Raw genomic sequence first — 18,063 nt, 5'->3', positions numbered from 1 at the left:
TCTCCATTCTATAAAATGATTTATTAAACATGTTTAAAATGTGAATGACTTAAAACTTCTCACATTCAGGAATAAAAGACAAATTTAAAACAACACATTTACAAAAACACTGTACAATATACACATAAAAACCACTTAAAACCTTAAAAAACAAAACCAAGGATAAAGTTCTGGTGCTGGTGACATTTTACACGCCTGACACATGTGACCAGCAGCTGATCTGTCGCCCTGGGAGAGCTTCAGTTTCTCATGAAAGGAGAGTGATGAGCGCATCCAGAAACTTGCTCCTGTCTTCAGTCTTCAGTTCAATTACTGCAGAAAGAAAAACACAGATAAGAAAGAAAAACATGCCAACAGGACAAATCATCCAGCAGCGCTCTGACATCCCGGGAGGAGTTTTTTTGCTTGCGATTTTTAAAATGTTCTAAAATATTCTTTCACACATGAGACATGACAGATTAAACTAAAAATCCTGAGTAACAGCATCACAACTGAAAGTTTGGGTGAGAATGGCAAGACAAACAGACTGCACATTAAACAAAGACTAGGCTGCCACCTAGTGGCCACATTGCAGACATGCAAGAGCAAATTCACTGACTGTCTGCACAGCAGCAAAAAAACCAAACAAACAACACTTTACTGTGTCTTACTTGAAGTGTCGAAGTGGTCGTGAAGAGTCCTGGAGCTCGTGCTCTCTGCAGCTTTCTCAAATGCACGACCAAAGAAACTAAAAGGGCAAAAACAAACGCAGAGGAGGAAATGAGGCAATATTGTTGTATACTGGTAGAAAAATGTGAAAAGGAAATAAATTAGAGCCACTAGTTGTTATTTGAGTCCCACTGTGTCATGCTCTGAACTGGAAAATATTCACGCCTTTATTTAATTGTGTCTGAAATATTATAATTCAGCATTTGCTCGTCTTAACAGAACCTGGAACGTCTGCAGGTTGTTCAGAACGCTGCTGCAAGGCTTCTAACTTATAACTCTTCTCACATATCACATACACAGGCTCACCATTAACCTCAGAGACCACTTGAAGACTCTGGTTTTGACTTTTAGAGCATTGCATGGACAAAAATCAGCTCACATTGGTAAACTTTTATATCCGTACATCTCCAGCAGGCTCTGAGTTGTTGAGATTAGGTCCTGCCGAGATTTGTGGACTCTGATCTCTTTCAAAAAGCAGCTAATCAGGTTAACCAGAGATGCAGGTTGAGAAGGAGAGAAATCATAAACTGAGAAACTTACTTCTTCTTGTCGGACGTCTCAGACTCTGGTGGGATTCCCACAACAATGACAGTTCCCTTCTCCACATCCTTGGGGGCAGCCATGACGAGCGGGAGCAGTTTGCAGCGTTTATTTCTCGTCTAATTGGCCAAGACACCGTGAGTGAAAGAGCAGAGAGACTTGAATAACTATGATTTCAGTGAACCTCCGTCTACATTGTGAATCAGTCCCGATAGCGTTCAGACACTCACCGAATGGACAAAAGCCTTCAGGAGGTACTTGCAGAGCAGCGTTAGCGCCATGGGCTTGGAGAACAGCTTCACGTCAGGTGTTCCCTACAAAGAGAGGATGTGAATAGGATATATGGCTAAATAAAATTGAAAGCATGCACATCTCAGGCATCCAAACACTCGCACCTCCATGAGGTAGCAGTAGAGGAAGGGTCCCTGCGACAGGATGAGGTTGGTGCAGATGCAGCTGGCGACCGTTTGCTGGATGGCAATCAGCTTCTTCTTCGCTAGCGCAATACCCGAATGCAGACGATCGATGTTGCTCCTGCACAGAGAAAACAAAAGAAAAAAAAAAGACGACATTTTTAAAGGAAATGTGAGCAAATTAAGTCTTTGAAGAGTGAACTTAGTTTCCTTTGCACACCTAGAAAGGGCATCGAGAGCCTTGATGAAGTTGTCAGTCTCGCTGTCGTCTTTCTCAGCACTCTCCAGCAAGGCAGCAGTAGCGTGCACCATGTCGCTGGCCAGGAAGCGGTTCTTAAAGCCGAAGTGAACGCCAAACGTCTGGATGCGGATGTCCTTCATACTGATGAAGAGGAGAAATGGGAGTAGAACAGGGAAAAGCAGACTGGATGAGCAGTCAGTGGTTGCCATTCAAATACATACCCGTATTTATTGGAGGACTCCTCAATGACGTCCCTCAGGTTTTCTTTGATCGACATATCCATGGAGTTAAATTTCTGACGCACTTGTTTCAGCGGCAGTCTGTAACACAAATTTTATTTCAAACAAATTCCGGCTCAACAAAAAGAGGAAGTTTGTTAACACACAAAGCATGGATTAGAAAGCACTTTACCCCATGTCTGCTAAAAACTCCTGGAGTTTCTTTTGGCCATTTAAGGTCCAGAGCTTGAAGCTGCAGGAAGTGTAGCAGGAATTATAAATGCTCTCATACAGAGACCAGTGCTGGTAAAGGGTAAGACGAAGACTGAAGAGACAGTTAAGGCTCTGACTTTCAGTAATTTTTAGCAATTGTGTGGCAGAAATCAGGTGGAACATAAAGATCTGTAAAAGGCAACAAGGCAGATGAGTTAAGGATACTCGTATTCAAAGGAGATCCTCATACAGTCGATCGAGAGCGAGTTCTCCTCATCCTCGTTTCGGTGGTTATGTCGGGAAACGTGTCGCTGCATAGTGGCGATGTCGGTTACATACTTCATACTAAAAAAGAAAAAAAAGAAGCGAGGCAGACAAAAATAATAAAAGAGAGATCAGTTTACACAAAGGTTCCTTGTATTTATATTTCAGACAGAACCCAAAGTGCAATGACTGGTAAATCTTTGAAATATTATATTTGAACAGTAAGGGTTAAAGGTGAAGTGGAAACCTGTGGTCTGAACCGTCACAATTTAAACCTCTTTTTGGATGCAGGTCACCAGCACAGTTCAGCATGAGGGGTGCAACACTGCTCATGATATAGCCAAGTGACATATCTGTGATATCCATTATTCCCGAACAACACATCCTTCAGCTGAGGCATCATCGTCCCCATTTCAGTAAGTCATGTGCTGAACTTGTCTGCTTCCAGTCCAATAATATCTCCAGGAGGGCCAATTTGTTAAGCAACTGATTTCTTTTTTTATATATCAAGTAAGACAAGGAAAGCAATTTTCATGAGAATCTGCTGATGTTTTTTTTTTTTTAAACTTTAATATATTAAACTCAAACTGAGTCACGACACTCAAAGTGCACAGCATTGGGTCAAAATTTGGCACCTTATTTCGAGCCCTCATAACATCACAGGCGCAGAACTATGTGAAATTTTCAGACCTGAAATGCTTTAAAAAAATAAATAAAAAAATAAAATAAATAAATAAATAATTTAAAAAATATATAAAAAAAATTTTTTTATGTCCACAAAAAAGCACAGAAGGAATCTCGTACAGAGACAAAATATGGATAAAAAAGAGATCTTCTCCAGGGATGTCAAACTCATTTTACATCACAGGCCACAAACAGCTTACTTTGATTTTAAATGGACCTCACCAGCTAAAATTCCCCTTTGTGTCAGTGTAAAGAAATGTAACTCCACATTCAATCATTGCAATATCTCAGTGTAAGAAAATTTGTGCAATTTCAACAGTACGGCTCAGCTTTTTCTACACCCCTGATATAAAAGCCACCTGTCTCACATGGTGACACGATCCTTGTTTAGCCTTTTTGAAGTTTTGTCAGCTTGACAGACAAATTGGTGCAGTTTTGTCTTTGGGATTATGTTATATCCCACAACACCTAAACAGCTTAAAATTGGTTCTGGACAAAAACGACATTTTGGCTTCAGATTTTTATAACTGGAGTGGATGGTGTAAAGGAGCTTAAAAGTCAGTTTTACCCAGAAAAAAATGAGTTATGAGTGAGCTGGAAAAGAAAAGCCCCAAGAAGTATCAACCTTATGTAATTTGCAAGCCAGTAAGTCTCAAAATTTCCATAGTACAAGATGAAAACTTTGCATGCTTTCATTAAAAAAAAAAAAAAAAAAAAAAAAAAAACTCTCAGATTTTGACTGATTTAAGGTTTTAAATGGTTTGACAGCAACTGCTTTCAGCTTTTATTTACATTTTTCAGTGTCCTGAGCTTTTGGGAAATTGGTTTATAATTGTTTTGATAATAGTTTTGTAAAACTGAGGGCATCCTTACTTTGTGATTTTATCATGAACCCACTGGTCTGTCAGCCCGATGATGGCCCACCTGCAAAGAAGAAGCAGTGCACATCTAACAGACCGTATAAACTGTATTTCAAGATTGTTTGCCATGAAAGATCTCCTCAGAAAGCTCACCACAGCATATCCTTGGTATCTTTAGTCAAAACCCACGCAAGCTCAAAAAACATCATCGCAGCCTGACAGGAAAACAAATTAAAATTCAGGAGTTCATTCAGAAATTCAGGTAACATTAATGTTCTTATATTACTTATGTGAGGTTGTCAAAACTCACCGAGGTGCCGTGATATTCATACTGCTCATAGTCAAACAGGATTTCCCTCCTGTGAAATTAATGAAAGGTAAGCATGCATTCAACTGTTGTGCTGTGCACAGAAAGAACCAAACAACTAAGTAAAAACACTTCACCTTCGAGCCTCCCACTCCCTCTTGGCTCGCTGCCTTTCAATTCTCCTTTCGACAGCCCCCTGCAAACACAGGACCACAGCCCCAATGTAATAGCCTTTACAGTTCACGCTACCAGTTCATCCCTGCGGGCAGCACCGACTCAGTTTAATACGTACCTCATCAAATCTTCTGCGTTTCCCAGACGGCTCTGAGCCTTCATCGCTCTCATTTCCAGAGTCTTCTCCTTCCTCATCTTCATCTCGAAAGATATCGTCATACGACGGCACGCTGAGGTCGTCATCCTGTTTGATGAGCAGCTTAATCTGTTGAGCAGAAGACAGAGAGTTAATGTAACGCTCACTTCCACAAACAAGTGGGAGTATTGTTAAGGGAGTATTGTCCTCCACAGGACAAGACTCAGCAGTCCATCTGCATCTTAAGGATAAAGGACACTCTTTCGAGGATGCCAATGTTCACATTTTGGACAGAGAGGACAGATGGTTTGAAAGAGGAGTAAAAGAAGCCATCTATGTCCACTGTGAGCGACCATCTTTGAACAGAGGCGGGGGTTTACGACACCAACTCTCTGCCATCTATAATCCAGTTTTGAGATCCCTTCCCAGACGCCTTAACGCCCACTCACATCCTGGGCCATCTGACCTCAGGAATTCGCATGATAAGGTGGGGCCAGGTTTCACAGTGAACACACCCGAAACTCTGGCTGATTGGGACCCACGCCCAGTTTCCCACCTTGGCTCAGGCGATTAGAGGATCATCAGGGGGTCCTTTTGTCCCTCTGTGGGGGGTCACTCCCACTAGGTTTATATCTGGGACTCTCCACCATTTGACCTTAGAACTGAAGAAGCTTCTCGGATGAGAGGTGAAACGTCTTCAAGCAACTTAAAGAAGTCCAGACGCTTTTCTTTGCAAGCTCCTTTGACTACGATGACCTGGATGACTGAGAACCTTCACAGAGTATTGTTAATCTTGAACTTCAGGTGCAAATGGATCATTGTTTACAGTGAAATGCATAAAGATAATGAACTATTTGATGTTTTGTACCAGATTGCAAATACAGTACAGCACAATAGCACAAGAGTACTTCCATCTGTAGTTCTGATGGGCAAAAAGGAGACTTTATCTACATATTTAAAGGCCCCTACGCTAACTTTGCCCGCTGGACATTATCAGTCACAGAAATTTAAAAAAAATCTTATACCTAACTAGCTAGGTACTTCACCGGCATGCTGGAGAGAATGTGGAGCAAAGATGGTCGATTCATGTATTTTGGACTTATTTTAACAACAAGTATTTCAAAAGTTTTGGACTTTGATGCTTGTAAAGGTTTTACAATTTTTTATCTTGCCTATTCCCCTGTGGACTAAGCAATGGTGACAAACACCTGAAGAGCCTGGCTCTACAGGCAAACTAGTGGTTAATTGTTAAACACACACATACCGGTGGACAGATTATACACAGTGCCAAATAGAATTGGAGGAAATGTGTGTGTTGTTATTTGGCTCTTGAGACAAACTGATGAGACTGATGATGTGAGAAGATGTTTTTTTAAATTCACATATACAGAACTGTTTTTCCCCCCCTTCTGCTTTAAAATAATGCATCAACTTGGCCCTTCTTTTTTCTTACACTCCAAACGTCTCCACTATCATGCTCCCTATCATGGTCATCGTGGTTCGAAACCTCATTTTTACATCCCCTTTAGCTGTAGGGTGCGCATCCTCATCAAACTTCTGCCACTGAGCTGAGTCTTACAGGCCTGACTCCATCTGATCCTTCTCTTCTCAGACTTCATGCCTTGAGTGAATCCCTGTGCTACTCTGAGGCTCTGTGGGGTAGACCCTAGCCTGTGAACCTATGTGAACTTATTAGTGGGGATATAGCCCGAATTAGCAAACCATTGCACATCACCTGGGTATCATTGTAGACATTGACCACATCTACAGGCCGGTGAGTGTCACAGATGAAGAAGATGGAGTCATCATCTGGCTGCAGCATCTCAAGGAGGTCAACATTTGCTCCGCAGTTGATGAGAACAAAGTATCGAAACTGCAGCACAAAAATCAGTCAACACAATATATAAGGTTCAGTGTTTACTGTCATATATTCATGTGCAGGCTCAGAGTAGTGTACTACAAAGCTTTCCACTTCAGGTTCTCAAGCAGAAACGCATAAAAAAGCAAAGGTTTCCATGGTGATCTCAAAAAGCTAAAAGCACCTTCATACTGGCTTGAAATAACGTGTTAACGTCAATCTCGCTTTACAGCACAGCCTTCTGGTCTTATTTAAGTATACCTGCTCTTTGTGTTCAAGGAAGGCAGTGCCAAGGTCCTGCCAGCCTGTAACTGGCACAAGTGTATACTGGATCTGGTCACAGTGAAACAAGGCCTAGTGAAGACACAAACAGTCAGTGTTTACATCAGCTTATAATTACTCTGAACACAGTAAAAGTCAAAAAAGCTCCATAAACCGCAACAGCACTTACTGAAACCTACTGTCAGTACTTTTAAATATTCCCAGTTAATGCATGAACAGATGGTAACCTCCCCATTATGACAGTACGGTTGGGTGTCCGAAAGTCCATAATAACTGGAAGTATTTAATCAGCATGCTCTCTGTTTACCCTCTACAATGACCTTAGTTTAAGAGCGCAAATGTTCGTCATCATGCACAAAAGCCACTAGAACAAGAGAGGCAAAACAACAGTGGAAAAACAGTCAAAAACTGTGCACGCAAAGGCTACAGGAGCTGCCGCTTGCTAACATTTTATTGTCTTACCTGCAGTATTTTACAGGCGCAGAGAGCGTCAATGTCTGGTGCCACCAGGAGCACGACTCTCTGTAAGTAGCACGAGAAGGTTTATAATGTAAGCGATTTCAGTTTGCGATTTCAGTTTGCGATTTCAGTTTGCGATTTCAGATGTTAAGTTTCCTAGCTGCTAGGCAATGTTGGCTAATGTTAGAGTTAGCCTTACCTGGTTGGCGACAACTTCATAAAAATCCTTTCTTATGTCCGCGATGAACATTTTCAGAGAAGTCAGTCGATTAAAACTATTAAAATAAGACGAGCCTAATCGAATCACCCTGAGGTGACATAAACTGCGGGTTATTTTGGCTTGCTGTCAGGCTCGGAGCTTTGACAATACACACACAGCGATGCCGCTCTGTTCCCTGTTGGAAATGTGGCGCCAAATCTACACGTCACTCCCGACCAATCAGATAGAAGAAAATCAGTAACGTCAACGCTGGAAGTCCCGCCTACCAGGTTGAGGAAACAAAGCAGTACTGGAACTAAAGAGAGCTGAAATAAAGTTATAGCTTTATTTATATCGATTTTGAAATATTTATTAATTTATTTAAATGTCATAACGATGTTTTTATAATATGTGTAAACTCCTTTAGACTTTATTAAGAACACAATATTATTTTAACATTAGTGTTCACATTTATATTACCTGAATGGTGAATTTATAATAATATAAACAATTATAGATGGTAACCTCTCTCTACCTCTATATTTTGGAGAAAGATCTAATCAGTTTTCTGTGTGTCAGAATGATTATTTTGTTTATTCCCTGACTGCAAAGACATAGGAAAACAATTTAATAAAAAACACAAAAACCTCACAGAGTTAACTATGATTTCTGTACCATACTGTTTTAAGTCTAACTGTAAAAATGCTAAAACAATGACTTATGCACACACTTCACACATTCACAAAATTGTAGTTTTCCACCGTGTGGTTACAATAACAGAAATTGTGTGAATTTATATGAGAGGTTCACTTAACCAAGTATAAATGTATTCATGTAAACCTGGAGCGCAGTAGTGACACACACTTTACAAGTATGTACTATTAAAGATGTTTTCATTGGCATAGCTATAAAAGTGGCATTAATCACACATTTTTAGACTTTAATGATAAAAGCTGTTATAGACTGAAATTTTAAAAAGTACTTGATTTAGATTAAAACATATTGGAAAGGATTTTGCCCAACCCCTTTCCACTTGAATAGTATATAAATGTATCTCATGAGCTTGTCTGGCAAAAGGCCTTGAAAGAAAACTTCTCCCGCAAACTCACAAAACAAGTTGAACTGAATTCTATTATTTAAAAAAAGGTGCGTTCAATTGTTTATTTGTGTCACCACCTGAATCTGATTTACACACCCTAACGTCTGCTAAACTATCCACCCACCAACTGTCCATTACCCTGCGAAGTCATTACTTGAAATACATTAAAATAATTTCCAGCAGAACTACATGCTTCAGTTTGATTATAATAGGTGAAAAACTACAAAAAGAGAGGTGGCACAGGTTACAGTTTTGATTAGAGGTTTAAAAATCTGAATTATTACCACACACAATATGTAAATACATACAATGTCCGGGAGATTACCTCCCAATACATCATCTACAAATACTGGTGCGCCATAATTTGATATGCACATGCGTTTTAACCTCATTTATTAATCATCCATCATCACATACAAACTCAAAACCAGGACTGCTGACTCCAAAGAAAACATGGAAAGGACAAGAGATCATTCAGTGTCATGGGGAGATTCATTAAAAGCATCACAACACAAACAGCACATAAGCAGAATGAGCTGTACGATCATGGCATGAACAAAGCAAACAGGAAAGTCTCAGCAGAATCCCCCAACATCACTCTGAATGCCCTGAAATTACATAAATTAATAGAATGGATGGAGGCAAAAAAATATGTGTGAAACATGCATGATTTTATGAAAAAGCAGCAGCCTAATGACCTTTTTTTTTTTTTGCCTTAAAGGGACAGTTCACCCCAAAAATTGAACTTACAGATTTTTCCTTGTTTATTCATCAAGACAATTCTAGTACGAGTTGGTCAGATTGGGAAAAATCAGCTGTAGAAATGTTTTTGCCTTTAGGGTGCTTGAATCCTGTTGCTTAGAGTTCCTCAAAATACATTTTAAAATTCAGATTTTTCTCTTTTACTATGGACATTTAGCTCCATTTTATTTAAGATTATAGACAGCACTACAGGCCGGAGGGAAAATTTGTATGTCCGACTTCAGGGTGAGTCACACCTTCAAAGTTTACCCACAACTTTGCTCCCATTTTCATCCTAACCACTTCTAAAGTTACAAATATTAAAAATTCAAGTAAACTCCTGCATTCCCCAAAAAGTAAACAAGTACCCCCAAAACATCTGTCAAAGAAATTCAGATACGATTTCTCTCCTCTTGTCTCATTTTTAAAATTTTTTTTGACATTATCCACACACGTCTTCACTTTTGACTCCACCAACAATTAATCCACTGAGTAAAAAGAAATGACACGTTTCTTTCTGAGGTTAAAAAAAATGCAGCATGCCATATTTGTTTGTTTACAAGTGAATACACTGGAAACAATCAAACAAACAAAAGGTAGATTCAGGAAGGAAAAAAAAAAGGTTACATGACAGAGAGCATACACCATAACATGCAGCATACACTTCATTCATGAACTGAGAGGAACATAGTAAACAAAGGCACAAAAATTATCCGCTTTCTTTATGCCAAGTTTGGTCTGTAACCACTGAGATCCAGCTGCTTTTATGCTTGGGTTAACTGTGCAAAACTTTGGCCGGTTCAACACACAAACAGAAAAAAATATACATTAAATAAATAAAAACTCAAAATACGCCCAAACCACAAATTGTAGCGTTAAATGTCTCAGATTACGATCGATGAGTTTACATGCTGGAGAGAAAAACCTGGCCAGCAGGAGCACTGGGAGGGTAGCACCATCGCCTGGAGAGGTTAAAACAGTACCTACAGTACCCCATCTACAGTAAGCCTGAGAAGACTCGTTTAACTCGCTTTACAGTTACGGTGACTTGGAATAACGTGATTGGCTGAGCTGTCCTGTTACACCAGAGATGATTTTATCATTTAAAGCAAAGCAGGCACTGGAAAAACTGAGAAGCGTAAAGCAGCACTGCTACATCAGGATGTTAATATCGTGGAGGACTTTTTACAGAGAAGTTTTGTTTTTTTTTAAAAATCAATAAATGGAAACATTGAACATATATTATAGGAAGACAGAAAGTTTTAAAGCATTCGATAAAGTAAAAATAAACAAGCGTGATCAATATGTTTACGTGAACTTGGCTTTAAATGCAAGAGGAGTGCTTAGTTGTTTGCACTCCTGAAAGTTCATTTAACAGAATCACTTGGAGGTGTTATATACTTTTAATCACTAAACCCAATATATGCTCAAAACCAAAACAAATACTGTTTTCCTCTGTGCCACAGAGCTTCACTGCTGTCCAAAAACTACTGGAATGTTATATGTGTATTCATCCGCAGCTGAAAATAGTCCCTATTAATTGCACTTTTGTTTTAACAACAGTGCTCAGCAATTTAAGAAGGTTTTACCTATATTGACTTTTTTTCAAAGTTTTACATCATCAAAGCATCAAAACACCACAGAAAAGATGGGAAAGTCAAAGTAATATTTAACTCGTTGTTAGCTATGATTTAATCGTGGGACCAGCCAACATCAAGCCAGGCTGTTTAAACTGAAAGGCTGTTGCTGCCACTGCACTTTATGGCAGCATAAAGTTAATTTCACATTCTTAATTTGCAGGTATAACAAAGACAATCCTGTGTCTTTACCCAATTCCTTATCAAAAACAACAAAATGTTTACCACAAAGTATCTTAGTGTTGTGATATGCTATAACAGGCATCATGACAGATGCAGTTTTACCCAGTAACCCCAAGAGAGACAAGCTCAAAAGTTCCATTACACTGGATCATTTAATCACATCTTACTGTCTGTGTCATCATGTCATAACATGTTTCTCTGAGGTTTTACTAGGTGTGTTTGTGCTATTTTGATCTGTGAACAGAAAGGACAGTCAAGGACTTTGACCCCTAACAAGCTGATGTTTGCTCCCAGTGTTTGTTTAAGCCTGAGCCAGCTCCAAAACCACAAAGACTGAAACAGATGGTGAAAAATCCTCAGGCATTGAGTTTCGATTCTTCTCACCAGAGGAGGCGTCTATGCACAGAAATGAACCTCAGAGTGCGGTTAGCTTCCCTTTAAGCCTCAATCCTGCGTCTTTACAAAGTTGCAAGTTTACAAAACAATCACAAAGTGATTCTCACATGAGAAACTCTTTCACAGCAGCTGAGCCAGAGACTGATGAGTGGTGGACTGTTTGTACAGTGGCTGTGTAGATAACCTGCTCAGCTGTTGTGAGTAAAGTATGTGATCTATAGGCACAATACACAGAGTGTGCAGAGCTGGGCTGGAGAACAGCATCATGATAATGAGATACCCCATCTGTACCCAGCAAACATTTCAATACTGAATAACTGTCACAGCGGAATTTTCAGACATCAAGTCACAGTTGGAAAAATACATGAGGTTACCGGACATCATTGTTAGACTTTCTGGTAAGAGAAAGCTTGTGTTCAAGATTTTTTTCCCCACTATCTCCTTATTGATGAGAATAAAACAAAAAAGTGTCTCGAGAGGAGGAATCAGGAGAAAAAATAATCATGTCGTGTGACCTCTTTCTTTTCCTGAGCGTTCCTGAGTCTATGACACTGACATCGAGGACAGGGAGGAGATAATTGTAAAAGTTCAATGCATAAACTTCACTGTGCCACAAATGAAATACAGTTTAGATGCAGAAAACTGTAAAAATATAAAGTGTTTTTGCAGTAACCCGATTTGTTATTCCTCACTTTACAAGAGGCTGTCTGACCTTGCCTCTATTCTGCGTTGAGACAACACTGACATACGTCTGTCTACGGTTTAGTTTTTGTGGTCGTACTGCGACCTCTTTTGACCTGTTTGCTGGGTAATTACGGGACTAGAAACCTGCTAGACACCTGCTAATGTGCTAGTGTAGCTCTCAAGGGTTTCAGAAACAATGTAGGAGAAAATTTGAATCGGTAATTGATGCAAATTCATTCCAGAAAAGAAACTGTGTATCATGTCTCCCTCTACAAAAAGAAAACCCAGAGAATACATAGACAATGATTAATGATCAACTTAAATACCGATATGCTGCCCAGCCCTAAAGAGTGAAAAAAACAGTATTACATGGATTACTGTGCAACTCAGTTTAAATGACACCAGCAAAGAGGAAAATGCAGTTACAGCTTTTCTACATGGGCAGGATGTAGGTGGAGTTGGCCAGCTTGCGCTCCTGCGCGGCAGGAACAGTCTCTCTGTGACGCAGAGGTCTGTGGCAGTCTGGGTCCCGAAGGGGAGGGTAGTGCTGCCTGTAGCACAGCCAGGCGAAGGCGAGACCCAGCAGAGACCCCACCAGCACATCTGCATAAAGGAGACACATAACAACACGGATAAGAACTTTTGCTAAATTAGTCCCTTATTTACATTATGCACTATTATACACTATATATGGACATAACTAACACAAGCACCTGGGTTCATCATGCAAATGTGATAAGTTACCCAAACCTACCTGGCCCTGTGTGAAAAAGTCATTGCCCGTAAACCTAAGCTGCCACCCTTCACAGCAAGAACTGCAATCAAACATGTATGATAACTGACAATGATGTGCCCCACTCTTCTATGGAGAATTGTAATTAAGTCATATTGAAGGGTTTTCAATGATGAGGAGCCTGTTTAAGGTCATGCGACAGATGTGAATCAGTTTTAATCCAGATTCTGAGTAGGTCATTCCAAAACCTTTCCTTTTTCACATTTTCTGATAGAGAGCAGAATTCATGCTTCCATCAGTTGCAACAAGTTGTGAAGGTCCTGACGCAGCCCCAGACCATCACACTACCACCACCATGTTTAACTGTTGTTATGACGTTCTTTTTACTAAATGCTCTGTTAGTTTTATTCAAGATTTAATGGGACTCAAAAATGTCAAAATCACGACTGTCACAGAATATTTTCACATAAATCTTGGAGATCATCAAGAAGTGTTTTTGGCAAATGTGAGATGAGACTTTGTGTCCTTTTTGGTCAGCGTTGGTTTTCACCTTGCCAGAGACATCCATAGATGTTTGTCTGGGTTCTTTTGTGACCTTCTTCAATGAGTCATTGATGCAATCTTGGAGTAATTTTGGTAGGCTGGCCACTCCTGGGAAGGTTCACCACTGTTCACCAAGTTAATTCATAACTTAACAAGGGGCTAATTACGTTTTCGCATACAGACAGCTAAGTCTGGATAACCTTCATAAATAAAAGCGTTTGATAGAGATTTGTCTTTAAAATAGTACCCAAAATTTGTCAGCTAAAAAAGCCAACTACTTACAGTATTTTGCAGTGTTCAGACCAAGCAAATTTAACAGACCTTGCCAGTGGTGTTTGTAGTCGCAGGTTCTGGAGAGGGCGATCACAGCTGCAATGAGTAAAGGAGTGAGGAAGGCACACAGCCGCCACGCTCGGCCTTGGCCCGCTGCTGTGAAGCAGCGCAGCTTTCCTGCAATGTAGAGCGCTGTGAAGCCCAAACCTGCAAAGGCAACTGCAACGAAAGAGAAAGAAACGGAAGGGATGAAATAGAGCCAGAGGAAGTTTTATGCCACAAAATGGGAAATCAGAGCTGAAATTATAGCACTGCACTGAATCCCCACCAGTTAATGATGTGGTCTGCACTACTCTGCTATTAAGAGGCTGAAAAATCTCATACAGTTCCCTTTCTTGAAAGGGCAGAGAGACTTCAGCTGCGGAAGTCTACCTCACTGAGATGTGCAGTTGCATTTCTGATTTTTTTTTATGTTCATAGATTTAAGGCAGTACTATAACTCAGGCATGAGTCTAACAATGAAATAAGAGCCTAAAGGCTATTACACACTTGGATACATGTGCATTGAGATATACGCCCCCCGGCCTCACTCTGTGCCTCCATTTACTTTTCTTGTTGCCTGCTGATGAAAATGTACCAGCTCTGCAGCCATAATTGACCATAACAGCCTCTTACAGGAAGAATGCCCGCTGGGAAAGCTCTTTCTGCCTTCCATGATGACATCTGGGTCACCACTGCATCGCAGCTCCAGATTCATCTGACCGTCTGGGAAACAGCGGTAGAAGAAGTCTGGTCGTGGCCTGAGGATGTGACACAGAATGAACATGGAGGACAAATGTGGAGCTTCTGGTTAAAGTTGAATGTGCTATGTAATCTAACATGCTTACCTGCCAACTACAAGTTTGATGACATTGGTGAAAACTCCGTTCAGCACTAGAGTCAGAGTCACAGCTGGATGACAGGGGGAAACAGAACTGAATCATGAAAAAGATAAATCAACTCAAAAAGCCAGCCCACACATTTAAATGCGACAAACCAAAAAGCTCTTTTGCACGAGTTTCCTACCCAGTGAGGCTTCCTTCAGATCACCACGCTCCGACTTATTCAGGAAGGTGAAAGCCAGGATTACAATCAGCGGGGTGCAAACCGCCACACTCTGTAACAGATCAACAAAAGAGGAGATCATAACAATTATAATTGTAAATCCTCTCCATCTGAGACTGGACACACACACACACACAAAACTCTCCACAGATTCAATATTAAAATGTCTAACGTTACAGCAGTGAAAAGCACATTTACAGCCTCTATGGAAAGTTTACCCCTTTAACAACCCCTGCTGTATGGTGGGTGATTTACTTATAACTCATAAATATGCTTACTGGTAGAATTTAAAAACATGGGGCTGTTTTTGGGTAATTAAACTAGATTTCTCCATAGTTTTATTTATTTTTTGCTGCTAAGACCTTTTAGACCATTTTCAAAATCATATTATTGGACATATCAAATACCCCATTGTGCAGTACAGCTTTCGTCCTATGCTGATGTTTTAGGACTCCTAAAACTTTCAGGATAATAGACCAGCCGTTTTTAAGGAAATCAAGACTGGTTAAACTGGGTAAACTTATTTCTTCTCCACACTCCACGCCTCTAAAAGTTTTGAGCCAGTTTATCAAACGTCTCAAAACTCCCCTCTGGAGTCACAGGGGGACTTTACGATTTTGTCCACGTGTTGGACTTGTTTAAAGTGATTTCCCCTGTGAGAGCTCAGTCACACTCAGTAAATATTAACTCTACGTCATCAGAACAAACAACAACTGTAAACAAAAGATTTTCATGATCATATAGCTACGTTCTTGATGTGCATCAAAACATACCCAAACTAAAAAGACAAGATGTTCATTTAATATGTAAATTAACCATCATGCGGTTTAATTTTAAAGCTAATAAAAATCCAGAGAGTTATGATATATTATGAATATTTTTTCTCACAGAAATATGAACTTATGGGAGTTAAGGTCCTAAAAAGAAACTTTACAATGATCCTACAAAACAGCAGAAAGTTAACGTGTTCCAATAAAGTACAAAAATGACCAGAGGGATTTTATTTATTCCAGTTTATCAAACAGCTATACTCACAAACATAAGAGAGGTGGGTACATGGTCCCTCTCCACGCGGTGGAATTTATACAGCCACATCTCCTCTGCCTGAATCTCACGGTAGAAAGGAGGAAGCTGCTCCGTCACACTGAGCAAAGCACAAATGGTGTTAAGGTGGTGTTTGCCCACAATAAAACAAAATGCTTGCATTCAGATGTTGTGCCTGTCCCAGGGATAACTTACAGGAACACCACCAACAGCGCCAGCCGGATGGAAATTTCCGACAGGAAACCACGCAGCAGCCTCCTCTTCATTTTGTTTCTCGGAGTGGACGTCAGTCAACAGCAAACATCTTCACTCCACCATCTTTTAACTTAACTGGGACTAAAGACAATGGAGAGCTGAGTTTTAGTTTTACTTTAATTTAGATGTTGAAAGAAAAACAATGAAACCTAAATAGATGAGAAGATTATTGATTTTTTTTAAAAAATAGTTTCAGTGATTTATGCAAAATACTTTAGTTACAAGTATGTGCATTACAAACAGCTGAAGTTATTCTGCTTTATTCTGTTGAGGTGGTACAGTTATTTCCTGGGCACCTCCTGGTGATACTGGTTAATATTTTGGGCTGTAAGTCTAGTTTTAACCTTAACATCTACAGCCAATCACCTGCCTCCATCTCCCCTTATCCTTACTATCCTCCTCTATCACACCAAATTTCCTTGACTACACCCATGAAAATTCCTTTGAAGTATTTCTCTTTTCCTCCTGCATGGCAGCTACATCTTCAACATCCTTTGTCCAGTATGCTCACTATTCCTCCTCTGCAAATGCCCAAATCATCTCGGTCTAACCCCTAACTTTATCTCCAAACACTCAACCTGAGTTGCCCCTCTGATGTACTTATTTCTAATCCATTCCATCACTCCCAATAAAAATCTTAACTCTACCACCTCCAGTTCAACCACCCGTCGTTTGAAATTAAGTTAAAAGATAACCCCGTTTACCAAAATGAGGGCATGAAACGTCACACGAAAGGTAACAATTCCAAGTTTCTCAAAATAATCACCATTAAAGCAAAGCTACTTACATTATTTATACATCCTATATACAGAAAAACAGCAAATATAAACGTTGTACTACAGTAAATATATGGAGCCCACTAAGTCCTGTAAGGTGATATTTTTTTATCTTATTACTTGTTTGATTAAGATAATCACTTGCTCGAAGAGATAAATAACTTGTTTGCACAAGATAAAAACCGTTGTGTAACTTGTGTCCACAATAAAATGCTCTCAAAAGCCAAATAACTTGATTTGCACAAGGTTAAAAACAACTCTATCTTAAGGGACTCCATAAAAATGGGGTGTATGTAAAATGATCTTGACACTTAACATCTGGTGTTGGTCTAAAGGAGGAGAAAATAATCTTGTAATCTTAATAAATACATGAGTGCACCATTCATTTGAAATCACAGGCAAAACGATGCCAAATGCGCCTGTTTGAGCTTATTATTTTAAAAGAAATGCAAAAAATAAAATAAAATTGATGACTCCCCCTCTTTACACATCGTATGTTCGCACAGATAAATACAGGTAAAGATAAAAAGGCTGTTTACATCAGTATTTACACTGACCACGTCTAAAATCTGGCATAAAGGCCAACATGCTGCAACTGTGCCCTCCACTTCCAGATGCTCTATATATTAAAGAGGTTCCATTTGACCGGATATAACATAAACGCATTGAATTATGATCAGTGCCGTCGGTACAGAGGAAAATTATTATTTAAGTGATCTGTACAAAGTATACGTTAGCAGACTAAGCTAAGCAGAGCTAGCAACATCTGTCACCATAGACATCTGGCCGAATTTCCGCGTTGTCAAGCAAATTGACAAAAATTAACACTACTAACCTTAAACCGGAAGCTGTTCTTTACCTCTTTATCCTCATAGTTTACTCTTCTTGTAACATAAAGCAGGCCCCTAACTCTTCTGTGTCTACCGAAGGTGTAAGTCGCGCATTCTTAGATTTGAGAGAAACAGGGATGTCACGGAGGAGGAGGAGGAGGAGGAGAAGGAGCGCTGCGTGAAGCTAACGAACACCGCACGCGCGTCTG

The 18,063-nt window shown here is 39.8% G+C and overlaps 2 protein-coding genes across 3 annotated transcripts; both read right to left on the bottom strand.

Moving 5' to 3' along the window:
- Positions 1-2: 2 nt before the first annotated feature.
- Positions 3-7,775, bottom strand: cdc45 (CDC45 cell division cycle 45 homolog (S. cerevisiae)). Its single transcript, XM_026188805.2, has 18 exons — positions 7,557-7,775; positions 7,361-7,420; positions 6,878-6,970; positions 6,494-6,631; positions 4,741-4,887; positions 4,586-4,644; positions 4,452-4,500; positions 4,295-4,356; positions 4,155-4,205; positions 2,559-2,678; positions 2,314-2,445; positions 2,124-2,222; positions 1,882-2,043; positions 1,644-1,782; positions 1,479-1,562; positions 1,249-1,367; positions 651-727; positions 3-312 (listed from the first exon to the last, which is right to left on the bottom strand). The coding sequence occupies exons 1-18, from the start codon at positions 7,605-7,607 to the stop codon at positions 248-250; spliced, it is 1,707 nt and encodes a 568-aa protein (XP_026044590.2). The 5' UTR covers positions 7,608-7,775; the 3' UTR covers positions 3-247.
- A 3,862-nt stretch (positions 7,776-11,637) lies between these two features.
- Positions 11,638-18,023, bottom strand: plpp5 (phospholipid phosphatase 5). Of its 2 annotated transcripts, none has more exons than XM_026188333.2 (8): positions 17,860-18,023; positions 16,189-16,329; positions 15,985-16,093; positions 14,911-15,001; positions 14,733-14,796; positions 14,521-14,645; positions 13,894-14,064; positions 11,638-12,899 (listed from the first exon to the last, which is right to left on the bottom strand). In XM_026188333.2, the coding sequence occupies exons 2-8, from the start codon at positions 16,257-16,259 to the stop codon at positions 12,730-12,732; spliced, it is 801 nt and encodes a 266-aa protein (XP_026044118.1). In that variant the 5' UTR covers positions 16,260-16,329; positions 17,860-18,023; the 3' UTR covers positions 11,638-12,729. The 2 variants fall into 2 exon arrangements, with proteins under 2 accessions (XP_026044118.1, XP_080164950.1); XM_080308824.1 differs by having other exon boundaries at positions 12,671-12,899; positions 14,453-14,645.
- Between the last annotated feature and the right edge of the window lie 40 nt (positions 18,024-18,063).

Source organism: Astatotilapia calliptera, chromosome 12, assembly GCF_964374335.1.
Source record: "Astatotilapia calliptera chromosome 12, fAstCal68.1, whole genome shotgun sequence".
Classification (NCBI taxonomy): Eukaryota; Metazoa; Chordata; class Actinopteri; order Cichliformes; family Cichlidae; genus Astatotilapia; species Astatotilapia calliptera.
The sequence above is the reverse complement of the archived record's forward strand: the minus strand, read 5'-3'. Positions and strand labels throughout refer to the sequence as shown.

What these genes read in the sequence shown, in the direction of transcription:
- plpp5 (XM_026188333.2), bottom strand. Translation starts at nt 16,259, where the DNA reads ATGAAGAGGAGGCTGCTGCGTGGTTTCCTGTCGGAAATTTCCATCCGG. An exon ending in TCTGAAGGAAGCCTCACTGG is followed by an intron (nt 14,797 to 14,910) that starts GTAGGAAACTCG and finishes CCTGTCATCCAG; the next exon opens with CTGTGACTCTGACTCTAGTG. An exon ending in CTACAAACACCACTGGCAAG is followed by an intron (nt 12,900 to 13,893) that starts GTCTGTTAAATT and finishes TCCTTTATGCAG; the next exon opens with ATGTGCTGGTGGGGTCTCTG.
- cdc45 (XM_026188805.2), bottom strand. Translation starts at nt 7,607, where the DNA reads ATGTTCATCGCGGACATAAGAAAGGATTTTTATGAAGTTGTCGCCAAC. An exon ending in AACGCAGAAGATTTGATGAG is followed by an intron (nt 4,645 to 4,740) that starts GTACGTATTAAA and finishes CTGTGTTTGCAG; the next exon opens with GGGGCTGTCGAAAGGAGAAT. An exon ending in GCTCTCGATGCCCTTTCTAG is followed by an intron (nt 1,783 to 1,881) that starts GTGTGCAAAGGA and finishes TTCTCTGTGCAG; the next exon opens with GAGCAACATCGATCGTCTGC.